Source organism: Anomaloglossus baeobatrachus, chromosome 2, assembly GCF_048569485.1.
Source record: "Anomaloglossus baeobatrachus isolate aAnoBae1 chromosome 2, aAnoBae1.hap1, whole genome shotgun sequence".
Classification (NCBI taxonomy): Eukaryota; Metazoa; Chordata; class Amphibia; order Anura; family Aromobatidae; genus Anomaloglossus; species Anomaloglossus baeobatrachus.
In genome coordinates, this window is record NC_134354.1 from 289,558,078 (window position 1) to 289,581,279 (window position 23,202).

The following is a 23,202-nucleotide window of genomic DNA, read 5'->3' on the forward strand; positions in this document are numbered from 1 at the left end:
ACAGCGATGTCGTTTGCGATGTTGCAGTGTGTAAATGGGCCTTTATACTCCATTTGGAGTGAGATAAACTAGCGTGGACCCCGGTTAGTACATTGATTCATATAGATCATTTCTTTAGACATATTGCGTATCCTGGGTATATACTGCCACCTTGTGGCATTAGGATTTAATGCATTGTATGTAGAACTTTATATGCAACTAGATATAGACTGCCACCATGTGGTATTATTAATTACTGCATCATATTGCATTTCTTCTAGACATTTGCATGTCCTGGGTATATACTGCCATCTCGTGGCATTAGGAATTTTTGCATATAATTTGGTATAGATTGCCACCTTGTGGTATTATTAATTATTGCATTATATTGCATTATTTATGTGAATTATTCTGGGAGTTAATTTCAAGAACATTTTCTGCCATTTAATTACCGCTTGGACCATGGTATTTTTGTGTTTACTTTTCCTTTGAATTTTAATCTGATTTTATTGAAGTTTGTTAATAAAGATAAATATTTTGTATTAATTTCTTGTGCAGTTTTTCTGTGTAGGTTTATTTCCTTATGTATCTAAACAGTATATACCAAATGAAATTCGGTACTTATTTGTGTTTGGTAATTTATGCATTATCTTTTTGTTAAGTGTAGTTTTTTTTAATTGTCTTTAGGTCTTTTCAAGCCAAAGTTCGACAAGGCGCATTATCCTGCTTTATGTCTACAATAAAGTCAATTGAAAAGAAAGTTCTCTATGGGTATTGGTCAGCCTTTGTTCCAGATATGCCCGGAATAGGATGTCCACAATCCGTGTCTTTGATGACCGTTGTGCTTAAAGATTATTCTCCAAAGGTAGTGAGTCTTTTTGTCTCTAGAAGTGAGTAAATAAAACTACTTTGATGATGTGTGGTTATTTTTCCCCATGTCATTTTCTGTCTTTTAGACCCGTGCATCTGCTCTCCAAGTCCTGTCTGCTATACTCGATGGTTCAAAGCATTTCCTTTCTGTTGCTGATGATGCAAATGATCATAAAATGGCTTTTACTCCTTTTTCTGTGACGCTTGCGTCAAGTATACGGGAACTTCACAGATGCCTGCTGCTAGCAGTGGTTGCCGAGTCTTCAGCACAAACATTAACACAAATAATTAAGGTATATTTTATTTTATGCTTTCAATGTAACAACATAAAATTCATTAATGTGGTTCCCTGATCACTAGCCTTACTTTAGAAGAGTTTATCAATATCGGATTGGTAAGGGTCCGATATTGGACACCTGCTATGCGGCGGTCAGATGTAAACATTGAGTGCATCTACATTGCACAATGTTGTTGAATGTGTAGCAGGTGCTGTTAGGTACTGCAGACCACTTCCTATTCTTTTGCCGGTTTTAGGACCCCCAACAGTCCAATATTGATGACCTATTCAAGTTATGATATTGAGCACTTGGGATCACCTTTAACACCAGTTAAAGGGTTATTCTTAAATATGTGAGATGGGACGTTCACTGATCCTGAGAACCTGGTGGGAACATAGTGGTGGTCGATCATGTGCACTGTAGTTCCATTCATTCTTATGGCGGTGCTGAAGACCAGCTGAATGAAGGACTCTGTTATCTCTGATGGTCCCAATAAAAATAAATGCAGTGCACATGATCTACCACCACTACATTAACATATGGCTCTGTAGAGCCCTCACTTCTCGGGATTGGTGGAGATCCCACTGGATGGACCACCAGCAATTGGGAATGGGTAGGCGAATGCTTTCAAACTTGAGAATATCCCTTTTTAAAGTCTATCCTACAAGGGTATTAAGAATTTTCCATAGGTACTTATGAGATGAGTTTCTGAACCTTTGAAGGGAGTCAGACAAGTAAATGAGAGGGAGTTGATCTTGGGCTATCCTTATACTGTGGAGCACTTGAGTTGCTCTACAGTATTTTATACATGCTCATCATTTTCTTTTGCAACCATTAGATAAGATGAGCACAAGAAGTGCTGTGTGTAACGTAACTTTTTTGATTTCTTTGCCAGTGCCTTGCAAATTTGGTGTCCAATGCACCATATCATCGGTTGAAATCTGGCCTACTTACTAGAGTCTGGAACCATATTAAACCCTACATACGTAATAAAGGTTTGTGCATCTCTTAAGTCTGATATATTTCCATGCTTTTTAGGTTACATTCACACATTTTTATGAGTGTTACCTTCCGAGAGCAGCAGACCATTTTTTTTTTAGGTGCTATCTCCTCTTTTTCTTTTTTCCACTGAAGCAAGTAGACTAGAATCAATGGATGAAAAATGTCAATGTATTTGTTAAAATCGGATGAAACCTGGATGCGACTCTGAAGTATGAAGTATATCTTCCTTGTGTCCTCCGCTTTATATTGAATGCGGGACCTCTAAGGCACACTTTGTCCCTCTTATACTCCTTGTGATTGACCCTCCAGATCTTCCTTTCTCCCAGTTTCAAACACAATGGGAGGGGACCTTGGGTCTCTCTTTAGTGTAAGATTAATAGAGGCGAATTTGCTCTTCAACGCATAAAACGTTGATATTTCTCGCTTTCATAAGGCTAGTTAGAATTTGCTATCATTGGTATAAAGTCCCGACTCGCTTACACTCTTATTTTTCCTGAAGCTAATTCCATGTGTTGGAGATGTGGTGATGAGGAGGGTGATCTACTAAATATTTTATGGTTATGAAAGCTAATCACTCCTTTTGGGACAAAGTACAATTATTGATACGAAGGATCATAGATTTTGTGCTTGACCTGACTCTTTCTCTTGTTCTTCTGTCACTGTGACATCCCGCTAAAAATACACAGCCATTTTATAGTTTATTGTGACGGCTCAAGTGTGCATCCCCATGCTCTGGGACAACAAAGACTCTTCTCTGATATTCTCCTTATGGTTCTCTATAATAAATAAAGTGATGTTGATGGAGGAACTGCTTTTATTAACGCCTTCACGACCAATGACGTACTATTAAATCATTGGTCGTGTCCCCGCGCCTCCAGCAGCGAACGTGCGATAATCACCGCACATGTCTGCTGATTTGATCAACAGAAGTGTGGCTAAAAGGCGCGGCTGGAGCTCCGATTTTGTTAACCCCTTAGATTGCGCTGTCAAACACTGACAGCACGATTTAAAGTGCCGCAGCGGTGATCGAGCTGTTCCCTGTTGCCATCGGCAGCCCTGTGACGCGATGATCATGTGGCACTAAGCGCGTGGTCAGATGACCCCTAACACTGTCATGAGTCACTTCCTATGAGAGCCGGGAAAGCATCTGCACTCACAGATAAGAATTTCTCCTAATCAGAGCTATGGTGCAGCATCGCTGTGATCAGGAGAAGCGATTGCAGTGTTCAGTCATAAAGTCCCCTAGGGGGACCAGTAAAATAAATTAAAAAAAAACCCAAACAAATAACCTAAAAGTTCAAATCTCCCTCCTTTTGCTCCATTGAAAATAAAACAATTAAAAAAAAAAACCAAATATTTGGTATTGCCGCTTTCAGAAATGCCCGATCTATCAAAATATAAAATCAAATAATGTGATTGGTGAATGGCTTTGTGAGGAAATAAAACTCCAAACTCTAAAATTACGGTTTTGGTCGCTGTGACATCGCATTAAAGTGCAATAACAGGCGATCAAAACATCACATCTACGTAAAAATTGTATAAATAAAATCGTCAGCTCAAGACACAAAAAAATAAACCATCACTGAGCCCCAAATCCCGATAAATGACAACGCTACAGGTTTCGGAAAACGGCAACAAAAGTGCATATCTTTTTTTTGGGGGGGGGGATGTCTGAATTTTTTTTAACCCCTTAGATAAAAGTAAACGTATACATGTTTGCTATCTACAACTCGTACCCACATGAGGCATCATACTGACATGTCAGTTTTACCGTATAGTGAACACTACGGATAAAAATAACATTGTGGAATTTCACTTTTCTTTAAGTTTTCTCCACATTTGGAATTTTTTTTCCTGTTTTCTAGTGCACTATATGGTAATATGAATGTTGTTCATCAGAAGTACAACTCGTTCTGCAAAAAATAAGCCCTCATATGGCAATATTGCCAGAAAACTGTAAAAGTTATGGCTCTCAGAAGAAGGGGAGGAAAAAAAATGAAAAACGCGAAATCACCTGAGGGCTAAAGTTGGTTTCACTGGCTCGAATTTAGATCCTCTGCTGAATATCAGACCTATATCGAGGAACACTGAGCGTAGGACCCTTGGTCTGATTAACCCCATCCTTGCCCTTCTTCCCTCATGTCTTCTTTCCAGTTTTCTTTCTCTTCTTTTCTTCTATCTTCCTCGGCTTTGACTTTATATTTGATTGATGCTGTACAGAAACTTTGCATTATGTTGTTTCATTGAATAATTGTTGGTAAGATTTTCATAAGACAATGACCTCGGTGTCAAGTGATGCATCACTTTCTTCTGACAATCTATATGGATATTGTTGCTTGTTGTTTACGACCGCGGCACATTGTGTTTTTAGGTCTGTGTTATTTCTTATGCAATTTAATAAAGTACATTTTTTTTTTTTTTTAAAAAAAAAAGACATTTTAAATCTGATGTATGCATTGGTCTCAATGCTGGTGTGACTTGTTTTTTAGTTATTTCATGTATATCGCATTCTTTGTTTATAGATGTGAACGTTCGGGTCTCAAGCCTGACATTACTGGGAGCTATTGTATCTGCTCAGACGCCATTACCTGAGGTGAAAGTTCTTCTGCAACAACCGAGTGCGTCACTGCTGCCAAATGCTGGGCCTGCAGTCATCACTCGACTCAGTGACCCCAACTGGTGGAGGAGCGAGACGGTTCAGGAGCCAGAAGGGAGTGTGAGCCTTAATTGTGACCAGCCCCAGTCCGAGTCCTGCTGGCTTATACGCTTGTGCATCTCATTGGTGGTTAATCCAAGAGAAGACTCCTATTCTGACAGCGACGTCAGCTCTGCAGCTAATCTTCAATACGAACCCTCTCCTGTCCGCCTGGAAGCCTTGCAGGTGTGAATGGAAATTACTCACTGCCCAGTAGATCATTGTCAGCCATGTTGGCGTCTTATTTTTTTCCACTAAACTTTGATGAATTTTTGTGGGGTTCCAGTTTAATGATGTGGATGTATGATATAAAGACTTACAAAATGTATTTTGTCCGCTTTATACAGGTGCTTGCCCGTCTGGTTAAGGGTTACTTCAGTATGGCACAGAGTTATCTCATGGAGCTGGGGGAGGTGGCATGCAAGTGTATGCAAGAAACAGATGCTTCTATTCAGCTTCATGGGGCTAAGGTACTTTTTTTCTTTTAATGCTTTTTCATGTTACCCTTGGATGCATTGCTGCTAATTTGACTATAGTGCATTTTTAAAGGGTTTCCTCATGTCATTTCGCAAAGATATTACTTTCTGATCATTACTGGTCCCACCTTGACACAATTCTTGCCCTGCAGTACCCATATTGACAAGCTGTTCAGGGTACTGCAGCAAAGCTCCATTCTCTTAAATGGGGTCGTACTGCAATTCCCTGCCCAGCAAGTGGTCAGGAATAATAGTAAAGTGGCCACAGCGTTAAACAAGCTATTAGGCCCTTTCATTCCCTGACTGCTGTGGGTGATCAGCTTTGTGAGATGAGAAAACCATTTAAGGGGTCTACCTACCTGTGGCATGGCTATTTTTGTGTAACAGTTGCCCCTATATTTTGCAGATGAGTTGGGATCCTGGGGTATGACCACCATGGGTTGCTTATTTATAGCCTATTCTATGGATTAGACTATTAATGTACAATTAAAAGGTCTTTAAATACTGGTGGATTACGCCATCATGTAGAAGCCCTAAGATTGTAATAGTCATCTAATTTCTGGAGTAGATAGGATATGTGCGAGAAGCTGCTCATGAATATACACATCACCTTGTACCCGACGCTCTGGTCAGTTGACGTTAGAATGTAATGGTTAGACTAGAAGATGTTCTGGGCCTCTCCCAAATCTTAAATAACTTTTACGCCTTTGTGGTTAAAATGTATATAAAAACTACAACTTTTGTTTTTTGTTCTTGTATTTTTCTTAAATGCAACCCAATCAGCTAATCACCATGTCTTGCTGATTTCGCCCGCCAATAGTTATGCAATAGTTTTGTAGCCTTATGTGGCATTCGTTCATACAAGGAGATCTCATGCCCCATAGAGTAGGAGTTATTGAGCTTGAGCCCCTAATAGTAGCGATTAGATAGTAGTATACAATGTGACTGCTCTTCTTTTACAGTTATTAGAAGAGTTGGGAACTGGTATAGTCCAACAACAAAAACCTGATTCGGCATTTCCGATTTCTCAGAGGGTGACTATTTGTCAGGTATGTTCAGAATCTATAAATACATTTAGAATATATATTACATGTTAAACCACAATTTATTTATTTTTTAAGTATTTTGGGAGGTGGGAATATATAAAAGAAGTTGTTATTCGTTCAGCAGTCCTACCTTAATGTGCACAAAATCCCACTACCTCTGCCTCCATCTGGGCCTGTTCCATGCACGTGCCTGTGACTGGCTCTTGTTTAGAGGGATTATTTCACAAGAAACATTACGTTCATGATTTATCCATAGGATTTGCCATTAATGTCTGATATGCGCCAGTTCCATCTCTGGAACGGTTACCGATCTCTAGAATGGGAGTCCCTCTATTCCGGCAGGCTTCTGACCAGCATTGACTGGGTGGCACCATCACTGGCTCTCTCCATTCATTGCATTGAGAGTTCTGAATACAGCCAAGTGTATTTGTTCAGCTGTGTTCAGAAGTTATATTGCATGGATGGAGAGAGCCTACACATGTCAGACTATGACGTGTCAATATAAAACATGCTTTTCATTTCTGTTTGGCAATGTTCCTTTTGATAAAAATCCGTATGAAAAAAGGTCAGTGCTAAAACCCAATGTTTTAATGGTTCTGCAGCTAGATTTCTAAGGCAAAAAAACCCTTATTGCCTAGGTTAAAATTAGAAGAATTATGTATATAGAAATAAATTCCTATATGTAAAAAATCTGCGCTGAACCAAAAACCATCTATATTTTGATTATGATTAGTATTTTATTTTCCACTCGCAAAATGAAAATATTAATAAATAGTAAGTTACAAGACCTTACTTAACGGGTGGACATCCAGGATAATTCCTGTATCCGTGCCCTGGAAGGATCTTTTACCTCGGAGCCTAAACCACCTGTTTGTCTTTCAAGAGCCAGGGTGTGATCTGACACAGTCTCGGTGGTATCTTCGTTCCAGGCACCAGGAGTTCATACAAGGGAAAAACCTGCTACATCCCTGCTGGAAACTCCGTGCTCAGGTACTAAAGAAATCCATAGCGCAGAGACTGCATTTTCCTCTGGAAACCTCAGAATGGTGATTGATTAACGAAACCTGCTATGCTCCTGTAAATGTCCGTAGCGGTAACACGCTAGGAGTGCGGGAAAATTCAAATCCACCAAGAAAAGTGTGGCTTATGTGGAGCGCATGGTTCATAGTAATACCTGAAGGTTTCCGTGGAACTGCAGTATAACAACCTATATACTTTTCAGAACTGAGTTTATTCTTGTGAACCTCCTGGAATTCCCTGGATTGACTTATTTATTTATCCTTCTACTTGTGGTACATTTATAACCCTTTCTCTAAATACAAATTACAAACAAGTACCGTATTTTTCGGACCATAAGACGCACTTTTTTCCCCCCAAATGTTGGGGGAAAGTTGGGGGTGCGTCTTATGGTCTGACTATAGGGCTGCGGCCGGGAATGAGGGTGCTGCAGGTCATCGGGGGCACGAGCAGGCAGCAGCAGCGCCTGCCGTGACCACGTGGGCCCGCTCATTACATATGCACGCCCATCCTCCCGCCCATCTCTCAGTGCAGAAGCCGGCGCTGACAGGTGGACGGGAGGACGAGCGGGGACGCGCGCATAGCATGATCACCCCTGGCAATTACAGCCTGGAGTGATCATGTGCGGCTGTATTCACTGCCCCCCGCGCGTCATTACCAGCGCGGGGTGCAGTGAATCAGTACACTCACCCGTCCCCGTGTGTGGAGCCGCCCCCCTGCTGCACGCGATGTCTTCCTGTCTGTGCCGGTCAGCTGATCTGTGCCGGTCAGCTGATCTGTGCCGAGCTGGTCAGCTGATCGGCACAGACAGGAAGACATCGTGTGCTGCAGGGGAACGGCTCCACACACACAGTCAGCGTGCCAGAGAGGAAGATATGATCGGTGCTGCAGGGAGTGAGGAAAAGGTGAGTATAAACGTTTTTATTTTTTTCTCTGTGCTATAGGATACAGGCCATATACCAGGATGGTATATGAGCACGATGGGGGCATATAGCAGGATGGGAGTATGTGAACAGGCTGGATGGGGGGGGGGGGGGGTATGTGAACAGGCTGGATGGGGGGGGGGGGGGTATGTGAACAGGCTGGATGGGGGGGGGGTATGTGAACAGGCTGGATTGGGGGGGGGTATGTGAACAGGCTGGATGGGGGGGGGGGGTATGTGAACAGGCTGGATGGGGGGGGGGTATGTGAACAGGCTGGATGGGGGGGTATGTGAACAGGCTGGATGGGGGGGGGGTATGTGAACAGGCTGGATGGGGGGGGTATGTGAACAGGCTGGATGGGGGGGGGTATGTGAACAGGCTGGATGGGGGGGGGTATGTGAACAGGCTGGATGGGGGGGGGGGGTATGTGAACAGGCTGGATGGGGGGGGTATGTGAACAGGCTGGATGGGGGGGGTATGTGAACAGGCTGGATGGGGGGGGTATGTGAACAGGCTGGATGGGGGTTTATAGCAGGATCATATACAAGGCAGGAGGATCATTACCAGGATGGGGTACCTTAGTAGAGAATTTGGGGACATTACCCCCATAACAGTGTCAGCAGCAGATCCTCGCCCCATAACAGTGTGTCATGACCACATTTTTTGCTTAAAGTTTTATTTTCCCATTTTCCTCCTCTAAAACCAGGGTGCGTCTTATAGTCCGGTGCGTCTTATAGTCCGAAAAATACGGTATTTCTATCTTTTATTTCTATTTTTAGGTAGATGGTAGCCGCCGGCCGGGGCTCCACATGCACAAGTCTTTTATAGTGTTTGAATGTACAAATTTGTGTCCTATTATCGTTTATATACGCTTTTCTTGTAACTTACTATTCATTAATATTTTTATTTTGTGAGTGGAAAATAAAATACTAATCATAATCAAAATATAGATGGTTTTTGGTTCAGCGCAGGTTTTTTACATATAGGAATTTATTTCTATATACATAATTCTTCTAATGTTCCTTTTGAGCCAATCCAATTCTGTAATTCTAGGAATGCAAGATTGGATTCACATGAAGACATTGGTGCTAGGCGAGGCGCACTTGTAGTGTAAATGGCATGGCAGCGGGGGCCTGGAACAGGTCTCTGAGATAACTGATGCTTCATATTGTTTATAGTACTTCTTTATAGATGTACAATCATTCATCATATTAGATATATCCTAACTTATCTTTTCTGTTAAACAGGCCGTAGCGTTTTGGAACATGATCTTGAGTGGTCCTTTGCCTGGAGCGTTACAGAATGAGCTGCATCCCACTCTTCAGACCAGCGCTTGTGATGCCCTTTCATCTGTTTTGCCAGAGGCGTTTACCAGTTTACCAGTAAGCGATATACTTTTATTTTTTCGTTGTACTGTGTCTTACATTTCCATAAAACAACTAGTTGTGTTATAATGTCTACAAGCTGATAATCTGTTTTTACTCATTTTATGCTGGTTTCTCAAAAATGCAGAAGTTGTGTTTGTGCCCATTCTGACAAATGTAACACATTTGCCACTTAAAATTACAGAAGGGATCAAAAGCATTTTTTAGTGGATTGTTGTGGAGCAACAGTGCTGAGGTATGTATTGAGGACCTATTTCTTTAAAGAAGCCTTATAGCATCATGCCCACCATCTTCCTGCCACCTCTAATGGCAGTATAAATTGAGAGAACATGAGATCCCACTGGTTAGCAAGAGATTTCATGGCTCTAAGACTACACAAATTACTCCTCAGTACTCAATGTGAATATTATATATAATTATATTTTTAGAACTGCTGTATTAATGCTATAGACCAGGGGTGCAAAACCTGCAGCCTGGGGCCACATGCCACCCACAGTCCTCTTCTGTACAGCCCTTAACCATCTGTTCACATATCTTTTCAATGTCATGGAGAAGACAAGCGGTGCTTGGTTCCATAGGGGTGGGTAATTACAATTTGTGTGCTATGTGGTCTTTTTTGAGCCAGCCATATTTTCGCAGAATGAGCCCGACTCCTCTAGCACAGAATGGAGTAGAGGTGGTAATGAAAGACCATGCATGAATGCTTCTATATTCCTTGTAGTTTATGGGAGAAGGGGAAAGACTCAACTATTTTAGCATCTATCATATAGTACAATATAGAGAGCTGAATGCATGGGATCTTCATTTCTGGACGCAAACACATGAGAAGAGTACCTCTACCTTCTTGATTGGTGGTCTCCCTATAAGCAGAGCCAGATCGTATTAGATATTTATGACACATACTTTCAATATTCAATAATTGTCTGAAATGTCAGATGGAACCAACCCTTGGATATCGATATCTGTCCGCTGACCACCATACTAAAGTTGTAGTTACACTACATGATTGTGTTAAACAACTGGAGTTCCGCACAGAACAATCCGTGATAGGTCGTTCTACGCACATAGACGGTCATTGTTCTCAGGAGCACATGTCCTTCTTAACAGGAAGATGTGCTGCCGAGAACAATGGTTTATCAGTAAGCTTAAAAGCTAATTCACCCATGAGCTACATTTTGTTCCCCTCATTTGTTGGGTGTTTGGTAACCCTTTTACACTTTCTGATTATCGGGATGTGAAGTTTTCTAGCAACACTCATTTATGATAATTGGTTAGTGTAAATGCATCTTTACTCTGTTTAGAGTAAATGAATAAGTGAAAGGATTCAAGTTGAGATGAGAGCTTTTAAACTGAAATTATGGCCAGCTTATATCACTGGCATAATGAATCAAAGCACGGCTACAATCATGTTTTGGGCAGCATGAATCAACAGAGTCCTTTTAAAGTTGTGATTATTGATAGTGTATGATAGTTACCACTGTAAAGCTGGGTTCACACATAGCGACAGCGACAACGACGTCACTGTTACGTCACCATTTTCTGTGACGCAACAGCGACCTAGTAAGTCGCTGTTATGATCGCTGCTTAGCTGTCAAACACAGCAGACGCAGCAGCGATCATAACGGCACGCGTTGCTGTGGAAGCCATTCTGCACTTGGTAACTAAGGTAAATATCGGGTAACCATTACCCGATATTTACCTTGGTTACCAGCGCACACGCTTAGCGCTGGCTCCCTGCTCTCCTAGGTTAATTACCCGATGTGTACTCCGGCTACGTGTGCAGGGAGCCAGCGCTAAGCGGTGTGCTCTCACGCTGCCAGTGCTGGCTCCCTGCTCACGTAGCTGGAGTACACATCGGGTAATTAACCCGATGTGTACTCCAGCTACGTGTGCAGGGAGCCGGCACTGGCAGCGTGAGAGCGCGGTGCTAGTAACTAATGTAAATATCGGGTAACCAAGGAAAGGGCTTCTTGGTTACTCGATGTTTACCGTGGTTATAGCTTACCGCAGGCTGCCAGAAGCCGGCTCCCTGCTCGCTTCAGTTCGTCGCTCTCTCGCTGTCACACACAGCGATGTGTGCTTCACAGCGGGAGAGCGACAAGCAAAAAATGAAGCAGGACATTCAGCAACGAGCGGCGACCTCACAGCAGGGGCCAGCTCGTTGCTGGATGTCACACACAGCGACAGCGACGGGACGTCGCTGCTACGTCACAGAAAATGGTGACGTAGCAGCGACATCGTTGTCGCCGTCGCTGTGTGTGACACTACCTTAAGATCATGTTATTCATGCAAAGGTAATCTGTATGCAGGTTTTTGCTATGTAATCTGAGAGCTGCACGATGTAGGGGATGAGACCTTGATTCCAGCAAGGTGTCCCTTAAGGTACCGTCACACTAAGCAACATCGCTAGCAACATCGCTGCTGAGGCACAACTTGCTAGCGATGTTGCTTAGTGTGACATCCAGCAACAACCTGGCCCCTGCTGGGAGGTCGTTGGTTGTTGCTGAATGTCCTGGGCCATTTTTTAGTCGTTGCTCTCCTGCTGTGAAGCACACATCGCTGTGTGTGACAGCGACAGAGCAACAACTGAATGTGCAGGCAGCAGGAGCCGGCATCTGCAGACGCTGGTAACCACGGTAAATATCGGGTAACCAAGAAACCCTTACCTTGGTTACCCGATATTTACCTTTACCAGCCTCCTCCGCTCTCAGCTGTCAGTGCCGGCTCCTGCTCTGTGCACATGTAGCTGCAGTACACATCGGGTAATTAACCCCATGTGTACTGTAGCTAGGAGAGCAGGGAGCCAGCGCTAAGCAGTGTGCGCGGCTCCCTGCTCTCTGCACGTGTAGCTGCAGTACACATCGGGTAATTTAACCCCATGTGTACTGTGGCTAGGAGTGCGCTGGTAACCAAGGTAAATATCGGGTTGGTTACCCGATATTTACCTTAGTTACCAAGCGCAGCATGCTTCCACATGTAGCGACGCTCCAGCGATCCCTGCCAGGTCAGGTTGCTGGTGGGATCGCTGGAGCGTCGCTTAGTGTGACATCTCACCAGCGACCTCCTAGCAACTTACCAGCGATCCCTATCAGGTTGTATCGTTGTTGGGATCGCTGGTAAGTTGTTTAGTGTGACTGGGCCTTTACAACACTGATTTTATAGGTATGGCCTCAGTATAAGTAGAAGGTTATCACTAGAGGATTATGTGAATTAGACCTTTTGATCTAACAACGCCCATGTTAATGATTAGTAGATTTTTGTCAATATACAGTGTTCACAGAAAGCTTCCAATCAGTGGTATAGGCAGGGTTATACACCGCTCAGCATTCAGAGCACTGCTAGATGTGCAGCAGAGAAAACGGTGTTTTGCTATCACAACTGCTGCACCCCACTGTCCATACATCATGCTGATGTCAAATTACATATCTACATATCAAAAACCTGCTCACAAATTCCCTTTAAGAAGATTGTCCCAATCCTCATATCTTGTAAATTTGCCATAAGTCCAATTTGCGATTTATAATTTTTTGAGTGGTGAAATCGCTTAAAATCCTCAGTATGACCAAAAATGACCAAAATTTGTAATGTGGAATTTGCTAAAAGAGAAGTTTGCCAAAACAGGTAGGGAAAAAAAATCTTCCAGAAGACATTTTCACTGTAGGATTTTTTTATTTTTTAATGATTATTTATATTTTTATAATTGCAGAATAATCGTCAAATACTATGTATAACACTGCTGCTTGGTCTGAATCACAGTGAAAATCCGCTAGTAAAGGCTGCAGCTGCCCGAGGTCTTGGCGTATACATCCTATTTCCATGTCTTCGACAGGTTAGTCTTTGTCATTGTGGTTTCTATATACAGTGTGTACACCCATATCCTGTCCACCGCCAATAACTTGAGAACGGCGGCAGCTATAGGCATAGAAGTGGTGTCTAGGTATAGTAAAGTAGCCATGCGCTACGCAATGAAACCACCTATAGCGCCACCTGGTGGAAAACCAACGGAGTTAGCATTTTTATCTCAAAAACAGAACGAGATAGAGAAAAAAAGTAAATTACAACGTTGTAGGGCATCATCAATTCAATATGAATCGACACCCTGCATTAGAGCCTGACCGCAATATTGTATAGAACTAAAATTGGCTCCTCCCCAGCAGACTACTGCTATGTGCACATGCTGCGTTTTTTGCCGCATTTTTGCGCGTTTTTTTGGGTGCAGTTTTGGTCTCAAAACTGCATGACTTTCCTTCCCCAGCAAAGTCTGAGATTTTATTTTTGCTGTTTACACATTGCAGTTTTTTTTCGGCTGCGTCTTTGTGGTGACCACAAATACGCCCAGTTGGGCATGTATTTACGTTGTTCTTCTCTTGATGGTGTATTATAATTATCTTTTCTTTTATACTTTAATTATTTTATTTCTTCTCCTACTGATTTCTCACTAAACTGAGGAGGCCCGGATGTTAGCAGACAAGATACATTCTGCTGGTGAGGAGCCAATTTTAGTTCTTGTAATATTCGTGTCAGCCTCCAGGTGGCAGCAGACTATCTCATGGTTCTGGGTCTCCCCCAATGAAGACTAATGAGAAACTTTTATGGTCAGTACTAGTGTTGAGCGGACCCGGATCTGAAAAATCCGGATCCGCACGGTTCGAGGTTCCGATCAGAGTCCGACCAGGACCCGGGATCCGGGGTGCACGATCCGGATCTGTGTTTTTTTCTCTCTCCTCTATCTCCTCTCTCTCTCTCTCTCGATCTCTCTCGATCCGACTCCCCATTGATTTACATAGCCGCGGATATCGGATCCGGACTTCGGCGTCATCCGGATCCGTCGGACCGGGATTATAGCCGATCCTCTCAACTCTAGTCAGTACCCATAATCTACTTTTTGCCTTTCAGTTTTATGATGAAGTCCATCACCCACAGACGCTTTCAGCATGTCTACTTCCACATATCTGCCCGTTACTCCGCACTATTCCATGTAGATGAATCATGCAATAAAATAATTCAGAACAAAGATAAGATTTTTAGAAAAACAAACACAAAAATAATGGTATCTTTACTATATTAATGTGTTTTGATTTATTTATTTTATTTTTTGTAGGATGTCATGTTTGTAGCGGATACAGCAAATGCTATTTTGATGTCTCTCACTGACAAATCCCCAAATGTGCGTGCCAAAGCTGCTTGGTCACTAGGCAATCTGACGGACACATTAATCGTTAATATGTAGGTATTATACACTTCGCAACATTTAAATCCCAGGATGGATAAACTTGTTAATTGTATGCAAATGATGAAAAAATGAAAAAAATAAATGTTTTCAAAACATCTCTATTTAGTATAACATGTGAGCATTACACGCAGACTAACGCACTTGCACGCCTTGACATGCTATTATGAGCTTATTTCTGACAAATGACATCTCATATGTGCTTGATGGGAGACAAGTACATAGGTGATACATGGCACGGTAGCACATTTAGGCTAAGCATGCTGCTCACAGTAGCACGAGCAACATTTCAGCCTTGCGTTGTTGTGCTGAAAATGGCTCTTCAGACACTTTGGAGAAGTGGCTATACCACTGGTTCCATGATTGATCCATTCTGTACTTCAAGTTCTATTAGCCATCACATACCAAGCTTAAAGCATCAAACTGTGCCTACATAAACAATCAGCTGCCATTTGCATGACATCGGGCTACGAGCCAGACGTCCACCTGATGCTGTTCCATTCACCGCATATCAACACTCTTATTCAGCATAGTGCCCACACAACCCCTCACTCTGTATGTTGGCCCTCAGCCCACAACCCAATTAATATGATGACTTCCACTGCTCTTCACACAGCATGATGGCTCCCACTGCTCTTCACACAGTATGACGGCTTCCACTGCTCTTCACACAGTATGATGGCTTCCACTGCTCTTCACACAGCATGATGGCTCCCACTGCTCTTCACACAGTATGACGGCTTCCACTGCTCTTCACACAGTATGATGGCTTCCACTGCTCTTCACACAGTATGATGGCTTCCACTGCTCTTCACACAGCATGATGGCTCCCACTGCTCTTCACACAGTATGACGGCTTCCACTGCTCTTCACACAGTATGATGGCTTCCACTGCTCTTCACACAGTATGATGGCTTCCACTGCTCTTCACACAGCATGATGGCTCCCACTGCTCTTCACACAGTATGACGGCTTCCACTGCTCTTCACACAGTATGATGGCTTCCACTGCTCTTCACACAGTATGATGGCTTCCACTGCTCTTCACACAGTATGATGGCTTCCACTGCTCTTCACACAGTATGACGGCTTCCACTGCTCTTCACACAGTATGACGGCTTCCACTGCTCTTCACACAGTATGATGGCTTCCACTGCTCTTCACACAGTATGATGGCTTCCACTGCTCTTCACACAGTATGATGGCTTCCACTGCTCTTCACACAGCATGATGGCTCCCACTGCTCTTCACACAGTATGATGGCTCCCACTGCTCTTCACACAGTATGATGGCTCCCACTGCTCTTCACACAGTATGATGGCTCCCACTGCTCTTCACACAGCATGATGGCTTCCACTGCTCTTCACACAGCATGATGGCTTCCACTGCTCTTCACACAGCATGATGGCTCCCACTGCTCTTCACACAGTATGATGGCTCCCACTGCTCTTCACACAGTATGATGGCTCCCACAGCCCCTCACTCAGTATGATCGCCTCCAGAGCCCCTCACTCAGTATGATGATCTCCACAGCCTACTCACCACTCAGTGTGATGCCCCATCAAGTACTTACATTTATAATTAAGCTACGCACCCAACTGCATTTCCCAAGCTCACTGCTCAGGTCTGTGCAACCTGAAGACTGGGCTCCACACAGCAACCACCATATAATGAAGTCATTGCACCTGCAGTGTGCTCAGTCTCAACATCACAGGTGGTGTGAGATGAGTCAAGGAGCCATTGGCTCCCTCATCTACTGTTCTATGGTATCCACATCCTCTGGATGCAGTCATTTCTGCAATTGTGGTGGGGAGTTTCTCCCGTGGCCGGAGATTAGTCTGAAGTGCACGTAGGCAATGTGATGGAGATGCCTTCACAAGACAATGTTACACCAGTCCTTCTTCCAGCATTATGGTGTAGGGAATAATGTACAGTAACCTGACCACTCTAGTCTTCATTGCAGGTAGCTCAGAGTTGCATTGATTTTGTCGTGGCCATTTTTCAGTTCCACAACGCCAGGCCACTTGCTACTGTGAGCAGTTCATAATGACCTATGTGCTACCATGGCCTGCAGCATCTCTGGACTTTACTTCTATTAAGCACATATGGGGCGTAATCATCGGTTGCCAGTTGCAAATTTTATTGCCAGCAACAGATCTTAGTGATTTGCCCAAGTGCATTCAGCACAACAGAACATTCTTCAGACAAAGATACATATTCTCATTAATGGCATGCCAAATTGAGCAGGTATGTGTATTTATGTACCTGGTGTTAATTCTTGATACTCAGTAAATCAAGAGGTTTTGAAAAGTTACTAATTTTTCATCATTAGTGCATCAACAGGTCTATCCATCTTGTGATTACCATAATTCCATCATTTTTTCCTTCTTGGTGTTGCAATTTCAATGTTGAGTGCATTATATAAATATCAATCATTGTATTTGTGTTTCTTTAATAAAATGTGATTACTTACCTCAGGGAGTCTATGGGACAAACTTTTCAGGAAGAATTTTCAGACCTGTTGCTTCTGAAAATGCTGAGGTCAGCAACTGAGGCATCAAAAGACAAAGATAAGGTATGCCCCCCCCCCCCTTTGGTCCAGCAGGAATTGTTAAAAGCAACTTGTCATGTCCAAAAAACCACTGTTAACCTGCAGATATAGGGTTAACCTACTGTTTAACCCCTTCAGCCCCTGGGCACCTTGCGTTTTTGTTTTTTGCTCCCCTTCTTCCGAGAGCCGTAACTTTTTTATTTTTCCATCAATCTTGCCATATGAGGGCTTGTTTTTTGCAGGACGACTTGTACTTTTAAAATAAACCATAAGTTTTACCATATAGTGTACTGGAAAACGGCAAAGAAAAATTGCAAAAAAAGTGTGATCGAACAATAGTTTTTGGGATATTTTATTCACTGTGTTCACTATATGGTAAAACTGATGTGTGGGTGTGATGCCTCAGGTCAGTGCGAGTTTGTAGACACCAAACATGTATAGGTTTACTTGTATCTAAAGGGTTAATAAAAATCACAAGTTTGTCCAATAAAAGTGGCGCACGTTTTGCGCCATTTTCCGAAAACCCGTAGCACTCTAATTTTTCGTGATCTATGGCTCAGTGACGGCTTATTTTTTGCGTCTCGAGCTGACGTTTCTAATGATACCATTTTTGCGCAGATGCTACGTTTTGATCGCCTGTTATTGAATTTTGCGCAAAATTTGCGGCGACCAAAAAACATAATTTTGGCGTTTGGAATTTTTTGCCGCTACGCCGTTTACTGATCAGATTTATTTTATATTTTGATAGATCGGGCATTTCTGAACGCGGCGATGCCAAATGTGTATATTTTTATTTTTTTAACCCTTTAATTTTCAATGGGGCAAAAGGGGGGTGATTTGAACTTTTAGGTTTTTTGTTTTTTTTTATTTTTTTTAAACTTTTTTTTTTACTTTTTTTTTTAATTTTATTAGTCCCCCTAGGGGGCTATAGCGATCAGCAATCCGATCGCTCTGCTCTATCTGCAGATCTCAGCTACACAGCTTAGAACTGCAGATACGGTGCTTTACTTTCAATGCCGGCTGTATTCCGGCATTGAAAGGAAGTGAGTCGTTAGCTACAGGCGTCATCACATGACCCTGTGCTACCATGGCAACCACCGAAAGTCACGTGATCGCGCATGTGACTTCCGGTGGGGGCGGCGGTAAGTAAAAATCATGGCCGCACGCATATACATCTCACTGCCAGACTTTGGCAGTGAGATGTAAGGGGTTAAATGTTCCGGGTGGAAGCGATTCCACTTGGAACATGCAGGCACACATGTCAGCTGTTAAAAACAGCTGATATGTGCGTGGATCACCGCATCCTGCCAGCAGCAGGGAGCGGGGCTTAACCTCACATGCTCCATGACGGATAGATCCGTCAAAGGTCGTGAAGGGGTTAATAGCGTTATGATTGCTGCTCCCATGTGCTGTACTCAGTTACTCGGTTAGATGTACTTTTTAAAGACGCGACCTATTATTTTTAAATCATGTTCTTAGATTAATGTATTTTGTAAATGTATTTTGTTGATTGATTTTCCAACTCAATGTCCATATAACCAAATCTATATTAATATTAGATGTATACTTCTTGTTCGGTTAGGATCACTGTTAAATTGCCTGTATCATTATAGAGGATAATGATGGATAACATATAATATAATATTTATTCATTTATATAGTGCTATTAATTCCATAGCACTTTACATACACCGGCAACACTGTCCCCATTGGGGCTCATAATCTAAATTCCCTATCAGTAGGTTTTTGGAGTGTGGGAGGAAACCGGAGAACCTGGAGGAAACCCACACAAACACGGGGAGAACATACAAACTCCTTGCAGATATTGTCCTTAATGGACATCTGTATATTTATAGTAGATTATGCTGCGGCCATCTCAATAGGCAATTAGCACAGCATAAACAAAAAGAATACTTTATCACAGCTCACCTAGACCTATATGTATGTACCAAGATGGTTGCTGGCTTTTTCCACTTCTCATGATTAGCACAGCGTACCTCCTTCCCCTCCCTGCTCAGGCCACAAAGCACACCTAAAAGCTTCTTTTAGAGGTTAATGAATTAGCTTCAGACTATTGATGGCTATGAAACATGTGGCCACTGTAAAGCCGATCTCTAGATATTGGAGCTGCAGCTTAGAATAGACTTTGAATGTCTCCATAATTATGCGGAGATAAATGACTATTATTCATAATGTTAGCTTAATAAAATGTTAGCAATGTTCTAGATTAAAGATCTCCATCATAGGTGAAAAAAAAAAGTTTTGAACTTTATCTACAGGTGAAAAGCAACGCTGTTCGAGCATTGGGAAACCTACTGCATTTTTTGCAGCCGTACCATATTGTAAAACCAAGGTTCAGTGAGAGCATTGAAAGCTCAATTCAGGCCCTGATTGCAACAGTACTTGGGGATGGCACTATGAAAGTAAAGTGGAACGCCTGCTACGCACTGGGTAATGTGTTCAAAAACACAGCTCTGCCGCTTGGTGAGTAGCACTCGTATAACATGCAGCTTATGGGGTTTCTGAGTAGTTTTAGGACTGTCAACGTCTTATCTTGACATGTGTCCTACATGTATATCATTATGGTGCTTCATATGCTGTGAGAGACCGAAGCTGTGACCTAGGTCCAGCTCCGAGTCAGGGGAAAGTACCCCCAATGTTATTTCACTAGTATTAAAGCTTTTGGGAACCACTTTTCAAAAAAGTGGAAAATCCCCTTGGGAGGATACACACAGGGACAATACCCACAATGAACACGTTTTGCAGTGTATTGTACCTTTGATAAACGCTTATTTACGAAAAAAGGTTGTAAAAAAAAATATATCTAATAGTTGAAATCACCATAATTCTTTATTTATTAACACTAGAACTACTGGACTTGTGACACCTATATAGAAATACATGGTGAAAGGTAGTCAAAATGACTACCTCAGTAGTTCTAGTGTTAAGGTATGTAAAAAAAAAGTAAAGAAAAAAAAATATTTTATGGTGTAAAAATAATGCCAGAATTGCAGATTGTTGCTCATCCTGCTTCCCAAAATATGGAATTAAAAATAATCAGTCACATTACCTCCAGCACCCCTCTATTACAGAGAGATAAGCTATAAGTTACGGCTCTTAGAATATAGTAACACCATATTAAACCGAGTGCCATAAAATGAACCCGGTTGGGAAGCGATTAAAAAAAATATAACTAGTCCTGCAAAAAAAACATGCTCTCCTTCAAGTATATTGACATAGGCCCCGATTCATCAAAACGATTATGCCAGAATTTTTTGGAGAAATTGCTTTTAAAAAGTCTTCTAAAATGGATGGAGTAGGAGTGGGGTCCTGGTGGGGACATGATGCCACAGTTCTTCCTAATTCACGACAAGCTGTGGCATACCTTACACCAGAAATCTTACTCCAGTCTTTGACTAGAGTAATATTTGTGGCGAGGCACGTGCCACTTGTGAGACACTTTTGATTCTTTTAGAGGGGTTCACCTCCTAATGACTCCACCTCTGACTCCAACACATCCACGTCATCAACATTGACGTTACCCACGCCCATTTTAATAGATTGGGTCCATAATAGAACTACAAAAAGTATTGCCCTTGGAAGCCAGGGATGAAATGTCAAAAGTGGCTGACTTTCTAGGTCTCTTACAAGACCCAACACTGATGACTACCTCACAGCTAGAAAACCTCTCAACTTTTGGGCCCCTCACTTGAGCAAAACAGATTTTTATTCTCTAGAAGTAAACATTGTAGTTTTTACATAGATTGAATATATTTAATATTTGGTGATGTCTTTGTATTTATACATAGTCTTTCTCCTGAGATGCCGAAAGCTAACAGTTCTTTGATTTCCAGGTACAGCGACCTGGAGTGCTGATGCTTATAACGCCCTCACTACTGTTGTCAAATCCTGTAAGAACTTTAAAGTCCGGATCAAATCAGCAATGGCACTATCTACTCCTTCAAGTAGGCAACAGTATGGAAGTATGGAACAATTCAGCAAGATCTGGAATTCTTTGATTACAGCATTACAAAAGAGTGAGGACACCGAAGATTTTTTGGAGTTCAAGTATTGTTCTAGCTTACGAGCACAAATCTGCCAGGCACTGATACACATGCTGACCATGGCGACCCTGGAAGACTTGCCCTGCATTCACAATACTTTGATAGAAGAAGGAGATCTAATCAAGAATTACATGCTGCAGTATTTAAAGTTTGGTGTAGATGAAGAAGAAACTCTGGAAGACTATGAGCACAGGGATCAGATGCTCAAACATGCGGTGGATCATGTACGTAGTATACAGGAAACCTCATTGGGTGCGAAAAAAATCACTGAAATGACTTTTTTCGAAGACCTTTTAACGAGTTGTGAGAAGGAAATAAAAGCTTAGTCACACCAAGTCCGTAGATGAACACAAGGCATCTTCTCATTCTACATTTCTGTTTTTTAGAACTGCATTAAAATCAGCTCCTACTTTTTAGAGGCAACATTTCAGTATAAGGTGCAAATGACTAAAAGTAACCATTGGTCGGTACTCTACGTTTTTAGATCCTCTACTGCCCTGCTAATCTTTGTTTTCTACATCAAATGCGTTCCACACTAGACACGGGACAGTCATTGCCCACAGCTGTGATGGTAGTGTGGATGATGAGTATTTTTTTTACAAATTATATACTTTTCTTAAAATATGAGAAACCTTCTTACATTTATATACAAAATGAATGTAGCCCATGCCATGAGCTATACATGTCAATACTATCGCAAAAATGCTGAGTATTGTTTGCTTATAGTTTACAAAAATAAAAGAAACTGGTTGCTTTCGGCAACATTTTTACCGAAACTATAATACTGACTGTATAAGGCCCAATAAATCTTGTTTGTTCATAAATTTTAGGTTTTTTTTGGGATTCAGCTAAATTTCTGAACTCTGTGATCACTTGATCTGGCAATAGATGGCAATCTTGACAGTGTGTATAATGCACACAGTCTATGACTGCAGATTTGTGAATCCTGACAGACTACAGAAATTGAGCTGAAACGTGGAAACCTCCTTTTAAATTAGTCATCTTTTACCTTTTTTTTCTTTGTCGCTCCATTGGGAGACCCAGACAATTGGGTGTATAGCTTCTGCCTCCGGAGGCCACACAAAGTATTACACTTTAAAAAAGTGTAACCCCTCCCCTCTGCCTATACACCCTCCCGTGCATCACGGGCTCCTCAGTTTTTATGCTTTGTGTGGAAGGAGGCACACATCCACTCATGCTCCCATTTTAGTCAGCAGCAGCTGCTGATTTTATCGGTTGGAAGAAAAGAGGGCCCCCACAGGGCCCCCGGCATGCTCCCTTCTCACCCCACTAAGTCGGCGGTGCTGTTAAGGTTGAGGTACCCATTGCGGGTACAGAGGCTGGAGCCACATGCCGTTTTCCTTCACCATCCCTTAGAGGCTCTGGGAGAAGTGGGATCCTAACCGGTCATCCATTCACTGGGACCGGGCTCCCTCCGCAGCCCCTGTGGGAATCTGCCGGACAGGAGTCTTTGTATCCTCAGGGACAGGGCCCTGCATCTAAAGGTACTCTGTGTCCCCATGGGGACGGTGCATGGAGCGCTTGTTTCACAGACGCTGCAGCAGCTGCTGGTTTTGTGACGACCGGGACTTCCGCGCCGACCGCGCCTGTTTGTCGGCCGCGGTATTAAATTTAGTCCCCGGCTTCATTGCGGCCTAGTACCATAACTCCCGCCCCCGGGCCTGCC

The 23,202-nt window shown here is 42.5% G+C and overlaps 1 protein-coding gene across 1 annotated transcript in view; it reads left to right on the forward strand.

Moving 5' to 3' along the window:
* Nucleotides 1-22,565, forward strand: part of HEATR6 (HEAT repeat containing 6) — a 140,370-nt gene extending 117,805 nt beyond the window's left edge. The window contains exons 10-21 of the mRNA XM_075335842.1: nt 667-844; nt 936-1,142; nt 2,023-2,122; nt 4,652-5,010; nt 5,172-5,294; nt 6,263-6,349; nt 9,534-9,668; nt 13,378-13,500; nt 14,773-14,897; nt 17,379-17,475; nt 19,731-19,935; nt 21,306-22,565. Of these exons, the coding sequence (XP_075191957.1) occupies nt 667-844; nt 936-1,142; nt 2,023-2,122; nt 4,652-5,010; nt 5,172-5,294; nt 6,263-6,349; nt 9,534-9,668; nt 13,378-13,500; nt 14,773-14,897; nt 17,379-17,475; nt 19,731-19,935; nt 21,306-21,841 (2,275 nt within the window). The 3' untranslated portion in view covers nt 21,842-22,565. The remainder of the gene's footprint in view (nt 1-666; nt 845-935; nt 1,143-2,022; nt 2,123-4,651; nt 5,011-5,171; nt 5,295-6,262; nt 6,350-9,533; nt 9,669-13,377; nt 13,501-14,772; nt 14,898-17,378; nt 17,476-19,730; nt 19,936-21,305) is intronic.
* The last annotated feature ends 637 nt before the right edge of the window (nt 22,566-23,202 follow it).